The sequence below is a fragment of the Oncorhynchus nerka genome, linkage group LG4, assembly GCF_034236695.1.
Source record: "Oncorhynchus nerka isolate Pitt River linkage group LG4, Oner_Uvic_2.0, whole genome shotgun sequence".
Lineage (NCBI taxonomy): Eukaryota > Metazoa > Chordata > Actinopteri > Salmoniformes > Salmonidae > Oncorhynchus > Oncorhynchus nerka.
The window spans coordinates 61,871,706-61,893,671 of NC_088399.1; the positions used below are offsets into that span (position 1 = coordinate 61,871,706).

Genomic DNA, 21,966 nt, shown 5'->3' on the forward strand with positions numbered 1-21,966 from the left:
AACCCTCTGCCTGGGTCACATCAAGGCGGCAGGTAGCCGAGCGGTTAAGAGCATTGGGCCAGTAACCGAAAGGTCGCTGGTTTGACATACTTTTTCCCTGTCAAGGGATATAGGAACGTAAATGTACAACTTTAAATATGAAATGTCCTCATTTTTGTCCTTTATTTTGGGAAGCCATGTTTACTAACACCTTTGACATACAGCCCACACCTTGAAGGTAAAACATTGTCTTCATTTGAATGAACAGGCGAAACAACAAAATACAAATCTAACTTTCAAACATCGTATTTTGAGATTTAAAAATGGTCAAACTATAAACATAATCCCGGAGCCATCTAGGTGAAAAATCTGTCGCTGTGCCCTTGAGCAAGGCACTTAACCCTAATTGCTTCTTAAAGTTTCTCTGGATGAGAGCATCTGCTAAATGAGTCAAATGTAATGTAAAAAATGTATATCACCAGCAGCCAGTCATGGAGTCACGCTGACCCCCTTTCTCTCTACCACTTCTCTCTCTCTCTCTCTCGCTCTCACACTCGCTCTCTTCATTTACTTCCTGCCTCTGCCTGGCTCGTGTCAGTCTTATCTGTCTGTCCACGGTGTTCTTCACGTTATGTCCCCTTTGCCCATGTCCCCCTGACCCGGTTGTGTCAACTTGGTATTTGTGACGAATGTGTCGGGTCTGTTAACTTATCAACCTCGTGCTTCAGATAATGTCAGGTAGTTTTACGTGGGGATCGGCGTCTGCCTGTGTTTGCCTTCAAGTCCCTGGTACAGTATGTAGGTGTGAGTAGATGTACTGAGGCTGGGGTGGCAGGTTAAAAAGCAGAGCATGAAAAAAAAGCAGTTGAATGTGGCTCCGTGGTGGTCAGCGTTGGGCTGTCCCCCTAGTGGTAGAAGTTGAGAGTTACACTAACTATTTACACTTCATGTAAATGTACAACTTCCAAATTTTAATGTCCTAATTTTTGGAACGTCTTTTGTATTTTTGGAAGACATGTTTTTCGAACACCGTTGACATACATAAAAGGCAAAACACTGTCGTATTTTGAGATTGAAAAAAATGACTAACGCAATTACTTTAGTTTTTTGACCCTCTTCATCCAAGTCTAACCTTTTCTACCATGCATCATCCATATGAAGGCACAAAGACGCACGACTCCCGTTGAAGGTTTTTATTGCCACTTTCAGACGTCATGAGTAATGACGACTGAGGCAATAAATCATAATTACGCGTCTGGTGAAATTACAGTAGCTGTGGAATGACAGAGCCATCTGAAACCGTGTTCTGGGGAAGGTAAAACAAACACTTTTGACATGAGGCAACTTATTCAATCACAACAGCGTTCATCGATGTATAACAGCACATCCTCGACAACAATAGTTGCAGTTGTTACACATTCATATTACTCTGTGTTAGACAATCATCACTTCACAGCCTGGTTGCCAGATTGGATGAGAAGGCGGACACAGATCTGGCATCCCAGGCTACTTCTTTAAAACTCATACAAATTAAACATTGAAAAGCACTTTTGCGAATATCATTAGTTTTACACCTACAGTTGAAGTCGGAAGTTCACATACACTTAGGTTGGAGTCATTAAAACTTGTTTTTCAACTCCACAAATTTCTTGTTAACAAACTATAGTTTTGGCAAGTCGGTTAGGACATCTACTTTGTGCATGACACAAGTCATTTTTCCAACAATTGTTTACAGACAGATTATTTCACTTATACTTCACTGTATCACAATCCCAGTGGGTCAGACGTTTACATACACTAATTTGACTGTGCCTTTAAACAGCTTGGAAAATTCCTGAAAATTATGTCATGGCTTTAGAAGCTTCTGATAGGCTAATTGACATAATTTGAGTCACTTTGAGGTGAATCTGTGGATGGATTTCAAGGCCTACCTTGACATTTCAAGTGCTTCTTTGCTTGACATCATGGGAAAATCAAAAGAAATCAGCCAAGACCTCAGAAAAAGAATTGTAGACCTCCACAAGTCTGGTTCATCCTTGGGAACAATTTCCAAACGCCTGAAAGTACCACGTTCATCTGTACCAACAATAGTACGCAAGTATAAACACCATGGAGTCACGCAACTGTTATACCGCTCAGGAAGGAGACACGTTCTGTCTCCTAGAAATGAACGTACTTTGGCGCGAAAAGTGCAAATCAATCCCAGAACAACAGCAAAGGACCTTGTGAAGATGCTGGAGGAAACAGGTACAAAAGTGTCTATATCCACAGTAAAACAAGTCCTATATCTACATAACCTGAAATGCCGATCAGCAAGGAAGAAGCCACTGCTCCAAAACCGCCATAAAAAAGCCAGACTACTGTTTGCAACTGCACATGGGGACAAAGCTCGTATTTTTTGGAGAAATGTCCTCTGCTCTGATGAAACAAAAATAGATCTGTTTGGCCATAATGACCATTGTTATGTTTGGAGGAAAAAGGGGGAGGCTTGCAAGCCAAAGAACACCATCCCAACCGTGAAGCATGGTGGTGGCAGCATCATGTTGTGTGGGTGCTTTGCTGCAGAAGGGACTGGTGCACTTCTCAAAATAGATGGCATCATGACGAAGGAAAATTTGGTGGATATATTGAAGCAACACCTCAAGATATCAGTCAGGAAGATAAAGCTTGGTTGCAAATGGTTCTTCCAAATGGACAATGACTCCAAGCATACTTCCAAAGTGGCAAAATGGCTTAAGGACAACAAAGTCAAGGTATTGGAGTGGCCATCACAAAGCCCTGACCTCAAACCTATAGAAAATATGTGGGCAGAACTGAAAAAGCGTGTGCAAGCAAGGAGGCCTACAAACTCTGTCAAGAAGAATGGGCCAAAATTCACCCAACTTATTGTGGGAAGCTTGTGGAAAGCTACCCGAAACGTTTGACCCAAGTAAAAAACATTAAAGGCAACAAAACCAAATACTAATTGAGTGTATGTAAACTTCTGACCCACTGGGAATGTGATGAAAGAAATAAAAGCTGAAATAAATAATTTTCTACTATTATACTGACATTTCACATTCTTCAAATAAAGTGGTGATCCTAACTGACCTAAGACAGGGAATTCTTACTAGGAGTAAATGTCAGGAATTGTGAAAAACTTAGCCAAATGTATTTGGCTAAGGTGTATGTAAACATCCGACTTCAACTGTATGTTCTTTTCATTACAAGTAGGGATTTTTACCCATTTTCATCCAATGTACACTACATCACAACAACCTACTTACAAATGGACTGTAGAGGGCTGTGTCAAGCCCTCTGCAGCAAAGTTAACAAGAATAGATGCTCTTCCCTCTTTAAAACAGGCCAAGTGTGAGGCAGTCAGTACAATGGAAACAGATAAGTTCATCAATATGAGCCCTATTCCGGTTCTTCCCCTTCTCCCCAAAAAAGCCTATAGTTTGCATGCAATCATAAGGAATATGATCGATTCCCTCCAGCCAATGCATACGCTCATCCAATGCTTTAAAATCATTGAGGGGGAGTGAACGATTGCACACTGAGGAGAACGGGGGCGGGGAAAAAAATTGGGCGAGTGTCTGAGCCATTCCTTTTCACAATTATTTACTAGGAATGCTGTTCCCTATTATGATCAGAGGCAAACCCTATGGGAAAGATTGTCATTCCCTATGGGTTCCCCTCTCTAAAAATCAAGTATGTAGGGATGTTTAGGTAAACACTAACAAGAGGTTGCCGGGTAAAAAACAGTACTGTAAAATTGCTGCTACTGAAGATCCTATCATCATAGCCCTTAGGATATATTGCAGACCTACCATAAAGCTCATATGACCAAATATTGAATATTTGCATTATTATCCCGAATATTACTTTATTATATATTTTTTTGTTACTTTGGGAGGAGATTGTAGTGTACGTCCATTCTTAGATTTGATGAAGACTTTCTAGACGTACATGGTGTTCTTCGTCTCTTGGAAAGTTTGCTTTGACTGTGTTTGTAGCGACGGAGGGAGGCGTTGCGTTCAGCGGTGGAGACCAATGAGAAAGGCGATGATGTGGACTCAAAACCGGCCCCAATTCGGCGTGTGCTCTTGTCGCGATGTTGGAGGGAGCGAACTGAAGATAAAGAGACTATTTTTACAGTCTGATTGACTCATAGCAATGCTGGTATGACAGTATATCAGTATGTCAGAGCATAACAAGACAAAAAAAACTCAAATAAGCTCCGTCACAGACAGTTCTAACAAGTTACCTTGCAGGAGAGGAGAAGTCTCCCCAAAGATCACTGCTGGGGTTGGATGATTGGACCACAGTGTTGGAGTTACTACTGTCCAGATCTAGCAAACAGCCTAGAGAAAGAGAGAGAGAGAGAGAAAAACTTCTGAAATGTTTGTGTTTATGTTTATGTCCATTTGTGATTGCCAAAGCAAGTGAAATAAACAATGGCCCAATCTACTGCCAATGTTTGTCTATGGAGATTGTATGGCTGTGTGATCAATTTTATACACCTGTCAGCAATGGGAGTGGCTGAAATAGCCGAATCCACTAATGTGGCCATGTAGTTTACCAATCAAAGCTTTATTTAGCTATAGAGAAATGTATCAAGGCTTTATTGAGAGTTTTAACTGGTGTACCCGTATCTGAGCCTCCTGTTTGAGGCACAGTGTTGTGATTGGAGAAGGCAGAGGAAGGAGGAGGAGCCATCTTTCCTTTTGGTGGCGGCGGTAGGAGACCAAGCCCACCTGCCCCCTGTGGGCGTGGCTTATCCCTCTTTTTGCCTTGCTTGAAGAGAGAAAGGATGAGAGAGAAAAAAAGATTGGAATTCTGAAGGAATATTGGTGTTGGGGAAAAGCCAAATGGCCAATCCCAAACAGACCCCAGCGGCAAAGGCTAGGATTTTGTTATACAATTTCTACAAGAATGATCGAGTTCAATTGTGCTAGGTCTTTACCCCAATATTAAGGGTGATGGTTTGTCCGTCTTTAAATCCCAAGTCCAGCTTTGGTCCCAAAGCTGCCCCCTGAGGGTTTTTGCTGATCTCATTCTCTTGTTTCACCCACCTGTAACACACACAATATTGACTGCACTGACACAGGAAAAAGCACTGTAACATCAGCTGTTTTGAAAACTGCAGCATCTGGAACAAGCGAACTCAATGACACGTTGTTTTGGCTGGCAACTTCTGCTGCAGACAGACCACAGTACGTGTGTTTGTTATTAGTGGGAGATGATGACGCAGCAATGTGTGAGTGCCTTGATAGTCACACTGTCCCTGGAGTGGCCCGCTTCCATCACTTACTTAAAGTGGTCCTGCAAAGACACGTTGAAGTCAAAAGAGTCCCCTCTGTCCGCGAATCCAACGCCAATAAACGCACTGCGGCCTGGGAGAGTAGTTTGATATAGCTGTATGAGTTCACTGACATCGAGCTGACATGCAGGACCAGTCAAAAGTTTAGACACACCTTCTCATTCCAGGGTTTCCTTTATTTCGACTATTTTCTACATTGTAGAATAATAGTGAAGACATCAAAACTATGAAATAACACATATGGAATCATGTAGTAATCAAGAAAAGTGTTTAAACAAATCAAAATATATTTTATATTTGAGATTCTTCAAAGTAGCCACCCTTTGCCTTGATGACAGCTTTGCACACTATTGGCATTCTCTCATGCTTTTCAATTAACAGGTGTGCCTTGTTAAAAGTTCATTTGTGGAATTTCTTTCCTCCTTAATGCGTTTGAGAAGATAGCCCTATTTGGTATACAGAAGACAGCCCTAGTTGGTAAAAGACCAAGACCATACAGCTCAAATAGAAATGACAGTCCATCATTACTTTAAGACATGAAAAAGGTCAGTCAATCTGGAACATTTCAAGAACTTTGAAAGTTTCTTCAAGAGCAGTCGCAAAAAAACATCAAGCGCTGTGATGAAACTGGATCTCATGAGGAACGCCACAGGAAAGGAAGATCCAAAGTTATCTTTGCTGCAGAGGATAAGTTCATTAGAGTTACCAGCCTCAGAAATTGCAGCCCAACTAAATGTTTCACAGAGTCCAAGTAACAGACACATCTCAACATCAACTGTCCAGAGGAGACTGCGTGAATCAGACCTTCATGGTCGAATTGCTGCAAAGAAACCACTACTAAAAGGACACCAATAATAAGAAGAGACTTGCTTGGGCAAAGAAACACATGCAATGGACATTAGACCTGGTGAAAATCTGTCCTTGAGTCTGATGAACTCCGAATTTGAGAATTTCTGTTCCAACTGCTGTGTCTTTGTGAGACGCAGAGTAGGTGAACGGATGATCTCTGCATGTGTTGTTCCCACCGTGAAGCATGGAGGAGGTGTGATGGTGCTTTGCTGGTGACACTGTCTGTGATTTATTTAGAATTCAAGGCACACTTAACCAGCATGGCTACCACAGCAGGAAAAGCAGCCAACAAGTGCTCAGCATATGTGGTAACTCCTTCAAGAATAAAAGAAAAGCATTCCAGGTGAAGGTGGTTGAAAGCCAAGAGTGTGCAAAGCTGTCACCATGGCAAAGGCTGACTGCTTTGAAGAATCTCAAATATAAAAATATCTTTTGATTTGTTTAACACTTTTTTGGTTACTACATGATTCCATATGTGTTATGTCATAGTTTTTGAAGACTTCACTATTATTCTACATGATAGAAATGGTTAAAATAAAGAAAAACCCTTGAATGGGTCGGCGTGTGCAGACTTTTGACTGGTACTGTAAGTGTAGTGTAAATTTACATTTGAGGAGAGCTGACAAACTCTATGAGCGCACTTTGATCAGAAAGAACATGTTGACATAGACTGATGAGAGTACTAAAACCTGCTAAAGGAGGCTGACATAACACTATATGACTTGTGTAAAAGGCTGACATAGCTATGAACGCACAGTGAGGAGTTTTTCACTCATACACACACCATTGTCATCCTGTATTCGCAGGACAAAGTAGCGACTGGAGTCGCTTACAGTTTCAACTGCGATGCCGGGATACTCAGTGACAGGGGCCTGAGCAAACAGCTCCCCTGCAGGATGGCAGGAGAAACACATAATTATAATAATAAACCACACAGATATGCTGTATGAAGTTAATTTTACTAGCTACACTGGGGAGAACAAGTATTTGATAACCTGGAAAATCGGCAGTGTTTCCTACTTACAAAGCATGTAGAGGTCTGTAATTTTTATCATAGGTACACTTCAACTGTGAGAGACGGAATACAAAAATCCAGAAAATCACATTGTATGATTTTTTAGTAATTAATTTGCATTTTATTGCATGACATAAGTATTTGATACATCAGAAAAGCAGAACTTTAATATTTGGTACAGAAACCTTTGTTTGCAGTTACAGTGATCATACGTTTCCTGTAGTTCTTGACCAGGTTTGCACACACTGCAGCAGGGATTTTGGCCCACTCCTCCATACAGACCTTCTCCAGATCCTTCAGGTTTCAGGTTTCACTCCAGGACCTTGAGATGCTTCTTACGGAGCCACTCCTTAGTTGCCCTGGCTGTGTGTTTTGGGTCGTTGTCATGCTGGAAGACCCAGCCACGACCCATCTTCAATGTTCTTTCTGAGGGAAGGAGGTTGTTGGCCAAGATCTCACGATACATGGCCCTATCCATCCTCCCCTCAATACAGTGCAGTCGTCCTGTCCCCTTTGCAGAAAAGCATCCCCAAAGAATGATGTTTCCACCTTCATGCTTCACGGTTGGGATGGTGTTCTTGGGGTTGTACTCATCCTTCTTCTTCCTCCAAACACGGCGAGTGGAGTTTAGACTAAAAAGCTCTATTTTTGTCTCATCAGACCACATGACCTCCCATTCCTCCTCCGGAACATCCAGATGGTCATTGGCAAACTTCAGAAGGGCATGTACATGCGCTGGCTTGAGCAGGGGGACCTTGCGTGCGCTGCAGTATTTTAATCCATGACGGCATAGTGTGTTACTAATGGTTTTCTATGAGACTGTGGTCCCAGCTCTCTTCAGGTCACTGGGCTGATCCCTCACCTTCCTCATGATCATTGATGCCCCACGAGGTGAGATCTTGCATGAAGCCCCAGACCGAGGGTGATTGACCGTCATCTTGAACTTATTCCATTTTCTAATAATTGCGCCAACAGTTGTTGCCTTCTCACCAAGCTGCTTGCCTATTGTCCTGTATAGCCCATCCCAGCCTTGTGCAGGTCTACAATTTTATCCCTGATGTCCTTACACAGCTCTCTGGTCTTGACCATTGTGGAGAGGTTGGAGTCTGTTTGATTGAGTGTGTGGACAGGTGTCTTTTCTACAGGTAACGAGTTCCAACAGGTGCAGTTAATACAGGTAATGAGTGGAGAACAGGAGGGATTCTTAAAGAAAAACTAACAGGTCTGTGAGAGCCGGATTTCTTACTGGTTGGTAGGTGATCAAATACTTATGTGATTTTCTGTATTTTTTTTTCAACTTCACAGTTGAAGTGTACCTATGATAAAAAAATTACAGACCTCTACATGCTTTGTAAGTTGGAAAACCTGCAAAATCAGCAGTGTATCAAATACTTGTTCTCCCCACTGTACATTGAAAGGACCCTGATGAGCAATGTTGGGACAAAGGGGCACCTGTGCCACACACACACACACACACACGGTTTCATGACTCTCACACCTGAGACTTTGTCTTCCAGTTTGATGTAGGCCACTTTCCCCTTCGCCGTTATCCGCATGCGCCCTGACCAATCGGGCACATCCAGCTTCCAGTCTGCTGCCCTACAGGAAATACCCAGGTCAGAGGTAGCCAATAACAAGGCAAAACAGGGAATAGGTCAGAAGGTCAGTAAACAGTGCCTATTCCAACTGTTCTCAGACCAGCTTTTATAACAAATAGTACTGTACAATATGGAGAGAATTCTTAATTGACCCAATTGTCTTGTTCTTATAGTTCCTGAAGGTGGAAGCAAGACTATTATGAAGATCACAAACCCCAATTAATAGCATATCAGATAATGTACGGTTTTAGAGAATTTCAATTAAAACCATTTAGCCTACAGTTAACTGGGCCACACACATAACCAGACTGAAAACAGCAGTCTGCTGAAACTACTCTACTTTCTCTCTCGCAGCTGGCACTGTTCGCTTTAGATGCCTTTAATATACATTGGTTTCATTATTTGAGCTATTCTGTAATCAATTTTACTATCATAATAGGACAGGTGTAGAATGATCGGGAGCCTTGTATTATAGGCCCAATGATATCAGGCTATTTATCACCTAATATACATCCATATAACATTTGCTGTCAATACATTTTATGGTTAAACTATGCTGATAAACAGCACACGCAAATACACATATCATGCCCATTCACTGTCGATTCATCCGCACTGATAGTGCCAGCCTTGCGAGAGTAACATCAATATTACCAATGGAGCGGAATAATTAGAGAGTCGTAGGCCTACGCAAAACAAATATTAAACACACGTCGACTCCTGTTAACATCCACTTAGCGCTCAGACAGATAGGCGCACACACACGATGCAGCACTATGACCACAGATAGAACCACCGGCACCGCGGTTTTTTGTCCATCACCCCAAATATGGGCCAACCCTTTATATTTTACCTGTATCCACGATTTGTAGCCCTCGGTGGTATTCGATAAACGTTGACGTCGGGTTTAACGCAAAGGATCGACTCGTATTCGCCCTCGGTCGACATCTTGATGTAAATTAAATTGATGTGTGGCTTATTTATAGTTCCTTTCGGTTTTTGCGAGTGGCCTATATACTCACAATATGGCGATGACGTGATGGGGATTCCAGAGCGGAGTTTGTGCTCCATCAATGGGTGCATTGACCATGCGCACATCCCCCGATGTTTTAAGGCAGCATCCCTCTTCCAATAAGATGTATAATAGGCTAGATGTGTAAGCGTCCAATAGATGGCATTGGTAAATATGTCAAACAGCTGTTCATGTATACTTTTGAGACCCAGAAAATGCTCAATAAACACATACTTTATGAGAAACAGGCAAGACTGCTCCCAAGAATAATCAGTTCATTTGTGGACAAAACAAAGAAGCAAACATAGTATTTGTTTCAGTCTCAATAGAGACAATGTTACATCATTGCCAGGTTGTTTAATTTTATTGACAACAATGTAACGTTCTCGTGATTATTAAGTAGGGGGAGTGCTCTTTTAGACAGATCAGGTGCGGATTGCAGACGGAAGCGGAAATTGTAGTTCTTTGCAGATCCCTGAAAGCATCCCGAAGGTTCGTATTCCTTTCAAATACACGCAAAATCATATGAAAAATGGATACCCAATGGAAGCATGCTATCTTAAAAGTGTCCGTTGTCCTTAGAAGTTTAGCAAAGCTATATTTTCCAAGCTGTCGCTGTTATTGGACGGCTGTCATTGATAGCTAACTGGTTAGATTGCTTGCTATGCTAAAGCTTGGAGGAAAACAACATTCGACAGCCATGAAGATGCACTGACGTTGGCTAGCTACGGTAGCTGTCCATGGTTCTGAATCGTGATGCAGACACTAGCTTGGTTGATCTATCGCAATTACTGTTCTTCAATAAGAATATTGCCAAGTAGCATGCTAAATCGACAGTAGCCTACTCGGGTGCTTAGCTAATCTGTAGCACTGTAGATCCTGGATTTGTCGGCATTACATTGGCGTTGCATGAAGCTAGCTAGCCACTAAGCTAGTTTAGCCTTTTGCTAACGTGAATGGTGTTGATTTGGTTACAATCATGACGATGTCTAGTTACTAGGCTACCTTTGGCATTTTTCTGTTTGGTATTTACATTTAAAAACACAAAGCTAACCATTGCATAACTGGGTGGTACAATTTGTGGCATGCCACTGGGCAAATGTGAAGTTGCTTCTTCAATATCCTATAGCTGTGTCATTGCTTTGCTCCCTTTTTAGGATAATTTACCCCCCCCCCAGATCTGTGTGTGCTGGGACCCAATGTTGTCGTGGAGAGAGACGAACAGAATGAGCATCCAGTGAGAGCAGATCGAAAGAGAGACCCACTTCTTTGACATCACCCACAGTCAGTTGTATTTCAATAGGTAAACCGAGGTATAAGCAGGATGATTTGGGTTAAGTGCCAAGCAGCTTCTCCTGTGTTATAGACACGTACATGTCTGGTGTTACGCGAGGCAAGACAGAAGCGTCATGGTTAATATATGAGTGAAAGGTGTGTGTACATGCTCTTACTAGTCTTTATGCTGACTAGGTCCTTGTGGTTTGAGACACCCCATCAGGCACCATGACGTCCTCTATGCTACGCCGACAATTGAAGAACCTCGTTCAGAACTTCTCTGAGGCTGAGGTCAAGGTAAAGGATATGATTTTACTTTCCATCTCGTCTTTCCCCCTTTTCCTTTACCCTTCGCTCTCTCTTTTCTTGCTCTCTGTCCTTTGTTCTCTGACTTCCTCTTGATTTGTCTCATCTTCCTCTCACACTACTACCTTGCATACTTCCCTTCATCTTCACTCTATCCCTCTATTTCTCTACTCTAAATGCTGTACCACGGGTGGGTCGTTTTACCTTGCAAGGGCCAGTGTGGGTTCAGGCTTTTGTGCCAGCCAATTAGTAACACACATGCAGTCCTGGATCAAGTCTTTAATTTAGCAGAATCGAGCTAGTACTGCTTGGCTCGGGCAAAAGCCTGCATCCACACTGGCCCTTGTAGGGTAAGAATGGCCACTCCTGCTCTTCAGTTGACACTGTCAGCATTCTGAAGTGCCTTTGCAGCATCGTTCTGAAATAAGACACACCCTCTGTAGCAGAGCATGGGTAAGTCCTCCATCTGCTACCCCTGTCTGTAACAACAGTGACTCTATCACCAGTCTTTTCCTACAATTATATAGTACAAGTTTGGTGCCAGAAGGCCTGGATGGTATTTGGTATTTTATAAGGATCCCCATTAGCTGTTGCAAAAGCAGCAGCTACTCTTTCTGGGGTTCACACAAAATATGAAACATAATACAGAATGACATTATACAGAACATCATTAGACAAGAACAGCTCAAGGACAGAACTATATACATTTTTTTTTTAAAGGCACACGTAGCCTACATATCGATGCATACACACAAACTATCTAGGTCAAGTAGGCTAGCCTTTGTTCTCCGTCTGGAAAAGAATCTGTGTTAACACTGCTGTATGCCTGTCAGGTGAGGGAGGCCACCTCCAATGACCCCTGGGGCCCCTCCAGCTCGCAGATGGCCGACATTTCGGACCTCACCTACAATGTGGTGGCCTGCAACGAGATCATGACCATGCTGTGGAAACGCCTCAAAGACGACAAGAACTGGAGGCACATCTACAAGGTGAGGCCAAAAGGGGTATAATCACACATATTTATAGTTCGAAAGATTTAGATAGATTGTGTATACAAGAATTTAATCTACAGATTAGTACATCTACTCATCATTAACGTCAAAGTTGTTCGTACTGTATGGCTCACTGGCTGTATGCATACTTTACTCTTTATTCTGAAACTTTATTCTGAATAATTGATGCGCTATCCTGCTGAACAGCTCAGTTCATCAACCAGTGCTGGATAGAACCCCACCTCTCTCTTTTTCCGTCACATCAAATTATTTATTTATCTTGTCTTTGGTGGGGTGGATTGCTATGACGCATTGAGTTTGAGTTACTGGTATCAATCACTTCAGTGTGGGTACCTTTCAGAGATGACAATGTCGATATCAAGCCTTTGTATATGAATGGTGCGTTTATATTTCTGCTCAGTCCATGTTTCCTGTAATATAATGTTCTCTTATTCAAGTAGGTTGGTGGTTTTTGTTGTTGAGAGCTTTGTAAAAATGTAGCCGATATATATTTAAAAAAAAACATTATTCCTCTTACTGTGAAAATATTATTTTATATTATTTGACACTTTCTTCTTCATTTTGTTTCTTTTGCCACAAATCAGATATCATCGGACATACACGGTACCAGTCAAGGGTTTTTCTTTATTTTGACTATTTTCTACATTGTAGAATAATACGGAAGACATATAAACTATGAAATAACACATAATGAATCATATAGTAACAAAAAGAAGTGCAGTAATATGGATTTGACCTTTTACCAAATAGGGCTATCTTCTGTATGCCACCCCTACCTTGTCACAACACAACTGATTAGCTCAAACGCATTAAAAAGGAAAGAAATTACACAAATTACACTTTTTTTGGTTACTACATGATTTCATGTTTTATTTCATCGTTTTGATGTCTTCACTATTATTCTACAATGTAAAAAATAAAGAAAAACCCTGCAATGAGTGGGTGTGTCCAAACTTATGACTGGTACTGTATGTTTTGTCATCTTTCTCAACTTTTACAATCCGCTTGTAATTTCATACAAACACTCCCCTCTTCGCCATATCTTTCTGGCACATCTTGGCTTTCACTATGGTGCCATCTTACATTTTTATGAATGATTGTATTTATTTTCCTGCTGACGATTGCTCCATGCAGGGATCAAGTTTCAGAGAGTGTTTTTAAAGGAGTAGGGGATGATCGTCTTGATTCCCTATTTTTATTTTTTTACTCCCATCCCCCAACTACAGTCGTTGACCCTGCTGGAGAACCTGTTAAAGACGGGCTCAGACCGCGTTCTGAATACGATGAAGGACAACATCTACATTGTGAAAGCGCTAACAGAGTTCCGTTTCCAGGACAAGGATGGGAAAGATCAGGTACTAAAGCTAAATGCATGTTTGTCCCACCAACTCCTCTGATATGCAGGTTCCATCTCCAAGGTATTACTTTTGAAGCCTCCCCACTTGAGAAATGAACTGTGAGCGAATTTACGTATTCATAATTACCATTGGCATACCTTTTAGCTCCAGATTGTCTCTTCATTGCTCTAACCGAACAAATAATATTAAAATGCATCAGAATCTCTCGTGGCTTCACGTTAAAAACAAATTACTATCTAGTCTTCTGATTTTCTTAAGGAATGCTATATTTAAAATTTTAAAAACACAGTATTTCTCAGTCCAATTAGTACATACTAGCAACACACGCATAACCACCAAACCAGACAGGCAAATTCAGGGCAGCTAAAACAACTCAAGCCAAGGACAAATCGCCTTAAATCTACAGTTTTTGTAGCGCTATAGCTCAATGGAACTTTTTACCAATCCATATTTCTCAGGCAAAAAGTAAATCCACCTTCAAGAAAAAAATAAAAGAACATCGAATGTGATAGACCATATCACTGGACAGGAAGTAGAAAGTATCAACTGAATGTTAAATGTGTTTCCTGTCAGGTATTTTAATTATCTGTATTGTCTACTTGTTGAATGTTTGTGAAGTCTTGATTTGTGGTTGTTTGTAATGTCTTGTTAATTGGTGTTGGACCCCAGGAAGATTAGCTAGCGTTGTGGCGTTAGCTAATGGGGATCCTAATACAAATGATAAAACTAGCATAACATTTATGATTAGTACATTCAGAAAATCTCCAGTGAAAGTGCTTTGTCGAACAGGAATAGGTGTAAACTGGCCCGGGGGAAACCAGTCCAATAAGTGAGTGAGGCTTGGAAGTATCTGGCTCTACTAACATCTAAGCTAACACAGTGCTTTGCCATTCATACACTGACCACTTCTTTTCTGATATTGAGCTTTCCCATACTAATTTGGCACAGTTACACTTAGGGAGCCCCGTGCTCCGGAAAGAGAGCTGTCTAGTGGTACGTACTAATGTCTGCTCATGCTATCCTTCACAGGGGGTGAACGTGAGAGAGAAGGCCAAGGTAGTACTGGTTCTTATGGAGGACGACGAGAAACTAAAGGAAGAGCGAGAGTCTGCGCTCAAGACCAGAGACAAGATCTCAAAGAACGCCACTGGTGAGCATTAGAGAGCACAGACTCGACATTTGAGAGACTTCATTTAACTAATTTCTCTTAAAAACATTCCCGGAGAATATCACAGAAAGCAATTTCTTCAATTGAAACCTGAATTGACCCCCAACCCTGCTTGACTTAATAATGTATTTTATCATGCTATATCTTATCGTGCTCTTCCCACAGCCTCCTCGGACAACCCCAACGACCCCAAGGACCCCAACTACAAGCCAGTGTATGTCCCAGGAGCCACCGGGCTCCCCTCCCTGGCCAACATCCCGTCTGTGGCTGATCTCGCCGCCAGCTTTGAGGCCAAGAAGCAAGAAAAACTGAGACTAGAGGCCCAGAAAAAAGAGGAGGAACGAAGGGTTAGTTTTACGCTTCAATAGTCTGATTTCTCCCTTTATTTGGACTCAAAGACGCCTTCAGTAAATGATTGTACACATAGGACAATTTTGGATCATCGACCAAATAAATGTGTGTTTGACATCATGATTCTCCAATCACTTATGTAATTGCAGTCAAAGATGACCAAGGAAGAGCTTGAGTGGGAGGATGCCGCCAAAGCAGGAAAAGTTGCTGACGCCTTTTGCGGGGCAGATGCGCCATCAGAGGAGGATGCATGGGGTGCAGCAGCAAAGACACCCGCTCCAGATCCTTGGGGGGTTGCGTCCAAAGCTCCATCCGAGGATGCATGGGGCGGATCATCCAAAGCTCCATCCGAGGATGCATGGGGTGCACCATCTAATGCTACAACAGAAGAAGCAGATCCTTTTGCGGCACCAGCCAGTGCCCCAACAGAAGGTTCAGATCCTTTTGCGGCTACAATAGATGGTTCGGATCCATTTTCTGCACCATCCAATGCATCATCTAAAGTTGAAGCTGATCCGTTTGGGGCACCAAAAGATGATCCCTTTTCAGCACCATCCAATACATCAAAAGATGGTTCTGATCTGTTTGGGGCACCAAAAGATGATCCCTTTTCAGCACCATCCAATACATCAAAAGGTGGATCTGATCCGTTTGGGGACCAAAAGATGATCCCTTTTCAGCACCATCCAATACACCAAAAGGTGGTTCTGATCCGTTTGGGGCACCAAAAGATGATCCCTTTTCAGCACCATCCAATACACCAAAAGGTGGTTCTGATCCGTTTGGGGCACCAAAAGATGATCCCTTTTCAGGACCATCTAATATGTCTAAAGATGGAGCCGATCCATTTGGGGCACCAACAGAGGATCCATTTTCGGCACCATCCAATATGCCAAAAGACAATTCCGATCCTTTTGGGGCTCCATTGAATACCCCAACGAAAGGTGCTGATCCTTTTAGGGCACCATCCAGTCCACCAACCGAGGCTTCAGATGCATGGGGTGCTCCATCCAATCCACCGTCCGAAAAGAAGGCTGATCCCTGGGGAGACGAGGGAACCACAGCCGCCTCTCCCCCCGCAGATCAATTTGGCGATGGCCCGAAGGCTGATGATGACGCATGGGGACCACCAGGTAAGGAGTAATGTTTTTTTTTTTTTTTTTTTATGTTTATTTCACCTTTATTTAACCAGGTAAGCTAGTTGAGAACAAGTTCTCATTTACAACTGCGACCTGGCCAAGATGAAGCAAAGCAGTGTGACAGAAACAACAACACTGACAACACAGAGTTACATGGAATAAACAAGCGTACAGTCAACACAATAGGAAAAAAAGAAAGTCTATATACATTGTGTGCAAATGGCATGAGAAGGTATGGCAATAAATAGGCCATAGTAGCAAAGTAATTACAATATAGCAGATTAACACTGGAGTGATAGATGAGCAGATGATGGTGTGTAAGTAGTGATACTGGTGTGCAAAAGAGCAGCAAAGTAAATAAAAACAATATGGGGATGAGGTAGGTAGATTTTGGTGGGCTATTTACAGATGGACTATGTACAGCTGCAGCGATCGGTTAGCTGCTCAGATAGCTGATGTTTAAATTTAGTGAGGGAAATGTAAGTCTCCAGCTTCAGCGATTTTTGCAATTCGTTCCAGTCACTGGCAGCAGAGAACTGGAAGGAAAGGCGGCCAAATGTGGTGTTGACATTGGGGATGACCAGTGAGATATACCTGCTGGAGCGCGTGCTACGACTGGGTGTTGTTATCATGACCAGTGAGCTAAGGCGGAGCTTTACCTAGCATAGACTTGTAGATGACCTGGAGCCAGTGGGTCTGGCGACGAATATGTAGCGAGGGCCAGCCGACTAGAGCATACAGGTCGCAATGGTGTGTGGTATAAGGCGCTTTGGTAACAAAACGGATGGCACTGTGATAGACTGCATCCAATTTGCTGAGTAGAGTATTGGAAGCTATTTTGTAGATGACATCGCCCGAAGTCGAGGTTCGGTAGGATAGTCAGTTTTACTAGGGTAAGTTTGGGGGCGTGAGTGAAGGAAGCTTTGTTGCGAAGCCGATTCTAGATTTGATTTTGGATCGGAGATGTTTGATATGAGTCTGGAATGAGAGTTTACAGTCTAGCCAGACACCTAGGTATTTGTAGTTGTCCACGTATTCTAGGTCAGAACTGCCAGAGTAGTGATGCTAGTCGGGCGGGCAAGCGGGTGCGGTCAGTGAACGGTTGAAAAGCATGCATTTGGTTTTGCTAGCATTTAAGAGCATTTGGAGGCCACGGAAGGAGTGTTGTATGGCATTGAAGCTCGGTTGGAGGTTAGTTAACACAGTGTCCAAAGAAGGGCCAGATGTATACAGAATGGTGTCGTCTGCATAGAGGTGGATCAGGAAATCACCCGCAGCAAGAGCGACATTGTTGATATATACAGAGAAAAGAGTCGGTCCGAGAATTGAACCCTGTGGGACCCCCATAGAGACTGCCAGAGGTCAGGACAACAGGCCCTCCGATTTTACAGACTGAACTCTGTCTGAGTAGTAGTTGGTGAACTACTGGTAACGGTTATAACCTTGTGACATCATCACACATGCTCTTAATACAGATTTTGGCTCAATCCTAAAGTTAACCCCTTCCCCTTTCCTCCAGCATCGACTCCGCCCACCGCCAGTGACCCTTGGGGTGCAACTGCTGCTCCCACAGACACAGCATCGACAAGTGACCCCTGGGGAGATGGAGGAGCTTCCACCACTACAGACACTATGAACTCTGACCCATGGGGAGCTCCAAGTAATGGCACAGGTAATGTACTGTAGTAATGTATGCTTCCTAAAGGCCTCCGAGCTCCAAGCTCTGAGGAAGGCGTCTGACACACGCCGCAATGTAAGCCTGTCTTTTTGTCCTGGCAATAAGCCTCAAACATCCTTGCATGCAGATATCTGAGTGCTCCTTTTTCTTTCTCTGGGCTAGTCGGCAATTGATGTGTCCTGGGGTAAGATGATTTTTTTGGATTTCTAAGTCCCTTAGTTAAACGCTGTATTCCCTTTTTCAGTCAAGCATGTTCGGTTACGCTCACAAATTCCATTCCTGTTTTTCTTTGTGTGCTAGCACTCCATCCGTCTTCCCTCTGTCTGTCTCCAACAACTATACATAACACATCCTTGTCTGGTGAAACCCATCCTTGCTCATATTTATACTTCCCACCCATAGGCAATGATTCCTCTAGGGTTTGGCGAAATCTTCAAGATCTCTTATTGTATATCACAATAATATTTGCTCTCTCTCTACAGACAATGGAGCCGCCGCAGACGAAAACAACAAATCGCCAGCTTCGTTCCTTGGCGCAGGAGCTTCACTCGTGAACATGGACTCACTCCTCTCCTCCGAACCCAAACAACCCCCCCCCAACGTCCTTGCCAAGCAACAAAGTAAGGACGGGTAAATAAGAGAGAGACCAGGGGAGAGAGAGAGGGAATATATATTTATCCATTCATTTAAAGCAGCGCTTGTGATTCAGTGTTTTGACTAGGTCTTCCTACCCCTATAGTGGATAACTGTTGTGTGGGTCAGCATCGGTAGTTGTAGTCACTTACAGTACCAGTCAAAAGTTTGGACACACCTACTCATTCAAGGGTTTTTCTTTATTTTTACTATTTTCTATATTGTAGAATAATAGTGAAGACATCTATGAAATAACACATATAGAATCATGTAGTAACCCAAAAAAGTGATAGACAAATCAAAATATATGATATATTTTAGATTTTTCAAAGTAGCCACCCTTTGCCTTGATGACAGCTTTGCACTCTCTTGGCATTCTCTCAACCAGCTTCACCTGGGATGCTTTTCTAACAGTCTTGAAGGAGTTCCCACATATGTTGAGCACTTGTTGGCTGCTTTTCCTTCACTCTGTGGTCCAACTCATCCCGAACCATCTCAATTGGGTTGAGGTTGTGTGATTTGTTGAGGCCAGGTCATCTGATGCAGCACTCCATCACTCTTCTTCTTGGTCAAATAGCCCTTACACAGCCTGAGGTGTGTTGGTTCATTGTCCTATTGAAAAGCAAATGATAGTACCCCTAAGCGCAAACCAGATGGGATGGCGTATCACAGCAGAATGCTATGGTAGCCATGCTGGTAAAGTGTGCCTTGAATTCTAAATAAATCACTGACAGTGTCACCAGTAAAGCACCCCCACACCTGTGGCGGTCCTCATGAGAGCCAGTTTCATCATTGCGCTTGATGGTTTTTTTGCGACTGCACTTGAAAAACTTTCAAAGTTCTTGACACAACACAACTGATTGGCTCAAACACATTAAGAAGAAAAGAAATGCCACAAAATAACTTTGATCAAGGCACACCTGTTAATTTAAATGCATTCCAGGTGACTACCTCATGAAGCTGGTTGAGAGAATGCCAAGAGTATGCAAAGCTGTCATCAAGGCAAAGCGTGGCTACTTTGAAGAATCTCAAATATAAAATATATTTTGATTTGTTTAACACTTGTTTTTGGTTACTACATGTTTCCATATGTGTTATTTCATAGTTTTGATGTCTTCACTATTATTCTACAATGTAGAAAATAGTAAAGTAAAGAAAAATCCTGGAATGAGTAGGTGTGTCCAAACTTGACTGGTACTGTATATATTTTAAATATGTAACCTTTTCACTCCTCCCTCTGTTCTACACTCTCTTGGAATATTTTGTACTGTGTATCCCTCCTCCTCCCTCTCTTGCCACATTTCTTTTGCCTTTCCTAATTTCCCAGGCGTTTTACAAGGCCCAGGCCCTATGGGCAGAGTCACGTCCATTGCTGGCGTGTCTCGTACTACAATCCCCCCAAACTCCAGCCTTTTTGGTTCCACCGCTATGTCCTACGGTGTTACCCACCCCAGCTTTCGGTCCCCCAACCCCATGCTGGGGACTCCTTTATCCCAGCTATCATCCCATTCCCTGGGCATGCCTCGTCCTGGCCTGGCTATGCCTGCAATGGGTCCTCAGATGGCACCCCCTTGTTTTGGAGCTGTGATGGTACAACCCAATTGTCTGGGGGTGATTCCTCAGGCAGGTCACTCTGCAGTGGCCCACTTGGGAGCTTCCACTCCTCCAATGGGACGCGGGGTCCCTTTGCAGCCACACATGGTTTTGGACACCGGGATGGGAGAGCCTCTTCAACAGAACAACAATCCTTTCCTTTTTTGAAAAGCTACAACCTGCCCAGCTCACCTTCCTCAACCCCAATATCTACAATGGTTAATATAATGTACATGTCCAATTTAGGTGTATGCAACGATATGTAAGAAATTAAGCAAGGCAAAATATAAGTATTTTGAAATTATTTTTCATGGAAAAACATTCCATTTTGGTTGATTCGATTTTCATTTAGGTTCTTTCAAGAGTGGGGAACTTAGCGGAGATCGTAGGAGTTAGATCCATTTAGGTCTTGTGTGATTTTGCTCTTGTGCTGTTCGTTTTCAGTTACGCTGACCAGGTTATTATCAATGCTCGCGTTCTTTATGCTTGACTCAAAAGGCTCTGAGAGGGATGGACGGAGGGTTAAGAAGACCTGATAGCAATATTTGTACAATCATTACTAAAGCCTACAGTGGGACACGTACCCATAAAGAACAGGATGCTAGTAGAGACGCTTTCAGGAAGTGTGTGTGTGTGTGTGTGAGCGGGCATGTTTTGTGTGAAGATGAGGTGAGGTCCTTCAGCAAAAGTAACCATAACAACAGTAACTTTTTAAAGTTCTATTGTATTTTTTAAATTAATTTATTATCCTATTTATTGTATTTATTTATTTATTAAACGATTTGTTTGTTTCTTGAACACTTGGCCTCCAACAGACACTTTCGAAAAACAAACTAGAGCCATATTCAAATTCATTCATATGACATTACTGACAGCAAACATCGAAGTGGTCATTTTCCCCTGAGTTTCTTGAACAGTGACTTTGGTTGGAAAAGGTCATATCCAATTGGATAGAACCCTAATCATCCACATTATCATCCAATAACCAATAGTGGCTTTATTTCCCTTTTATCATTTTATACACATGTATATGTCTACTTATTTTCTTGTGTTCGGGAACAAACACATTGTATACAAATGAAAGCTGGATTTGTCATCCTTTTTTTCTGTCCTGCGAAGCTTATCTGTCAGTTGAAAGTTTTTTTTTTTTTGGTCAAATATTTGTATTGAAAGACAACATTCCATGCATACAGTACTGTTAATGTATATCTATTCAGTGAGTTTTCATCGTAAGGCCTATTGGATGCTTGTCATTCTGTATTTTTGCATTCCTTCTTTGGCCTCAAACGAAACGGTCGAAGTACAAAAAGACGGCGCACAAAACGTGAAGCGAAATGAAAGTGGGACTGGAAGTCAACAAATGAATTGATCTGAATCGTAGTGCAAGTGTATTAGTATAGCTACGATAAATGTTATCATAGCTACTATTATAATTACATTTTTGTATGATCAATCTTTATTTTATTGTGTATGTCAAGGCTGTGATGTAAACTGTGACAGTACACATTTGAGAAATAAAATGACTCAATTCCTGAGAGCTCAGCTCTGACTACAGTATCTGCAAATTCTCTCTTTGTTGGCATTGCTTATGTTTTAAGGCGTCTCCATCAATGCCTGTTATCTCTTTGAATGAGGCGTATGGTCTATGCGCAATCAACACTCAATCCGCATCATAGTGATTGTAGTTATTACAA

General features: G+C 42.3%; 1 protein-coding gene and 1 pseudogene across 1 annotated transcript; one reads left to right on the top strand and one right to left on the bottom strand.

The window, feature by feature from the left end:
* Window positions 1-145: 145 nt before the first annotated feature.
* On the bottom strand, window positions 146-9,876 carry LOC115128995 (adaptin ear-binding coat-associated protein 1-like). The gene is made up of 8 exons (XM_029659135.2): window positions 9,600-9,876; window positions 8,647-8,747; window positions 6,918-7,022; window positions 5,276-5,357; window positions 4,928-5,036; window positions 4,611-4,758; window positions 4,229-4,325; window positions 146-4,092 (listed from the first exon to the last, which is right to left on the bottom strand). Exons 1-8 carry the CDS (start codon window positions 9,842-9,844, stop codon window positions 4,038-4,040), a joined length of 942 nt encoding a protein of 313 aa, XP_029514995.2. The 5' UTR covers window positions 9,845-9,876; the 3' UTR covers window positions 146-4,037.
* A 317-nt stretch (window positions 9,877-10,193) lies between these two features.
* On the top strand, window positions 10,194-21,840 carry LOC115128337 (epsin-1-like; annotated as a pseudogene).
* The last annotated feature ends 126 nt before the right edge of the window (window positions 21,841-21,966 follow it).

Excerpts from the sequence above, each read along its gene's own strand:
- LOC115128995 (XM_029659135.2), bottom strand. The coding sequence starts at position 9,844 with ATGTGCGCATGGTCAATGCACCCATTGATGGAGCACAAACTCCGCTCT. Across the intron at positions 7,023-8,646 it reads ACTGGAAGACAAAGTCTCAG|GGGAGCTGTTTGCTCAGGCC; the intron begins GTGTGAGAGTCA and ends GCCATCCTGCAG. Across the intron at positions 4,326-4,610 it reads AACAGGAGGCTCAGATACGG|GCTGTTTGCTAGATCTGGAC; the intron begins GTACACCAGTTA and ends CTCTTTCTCTAG.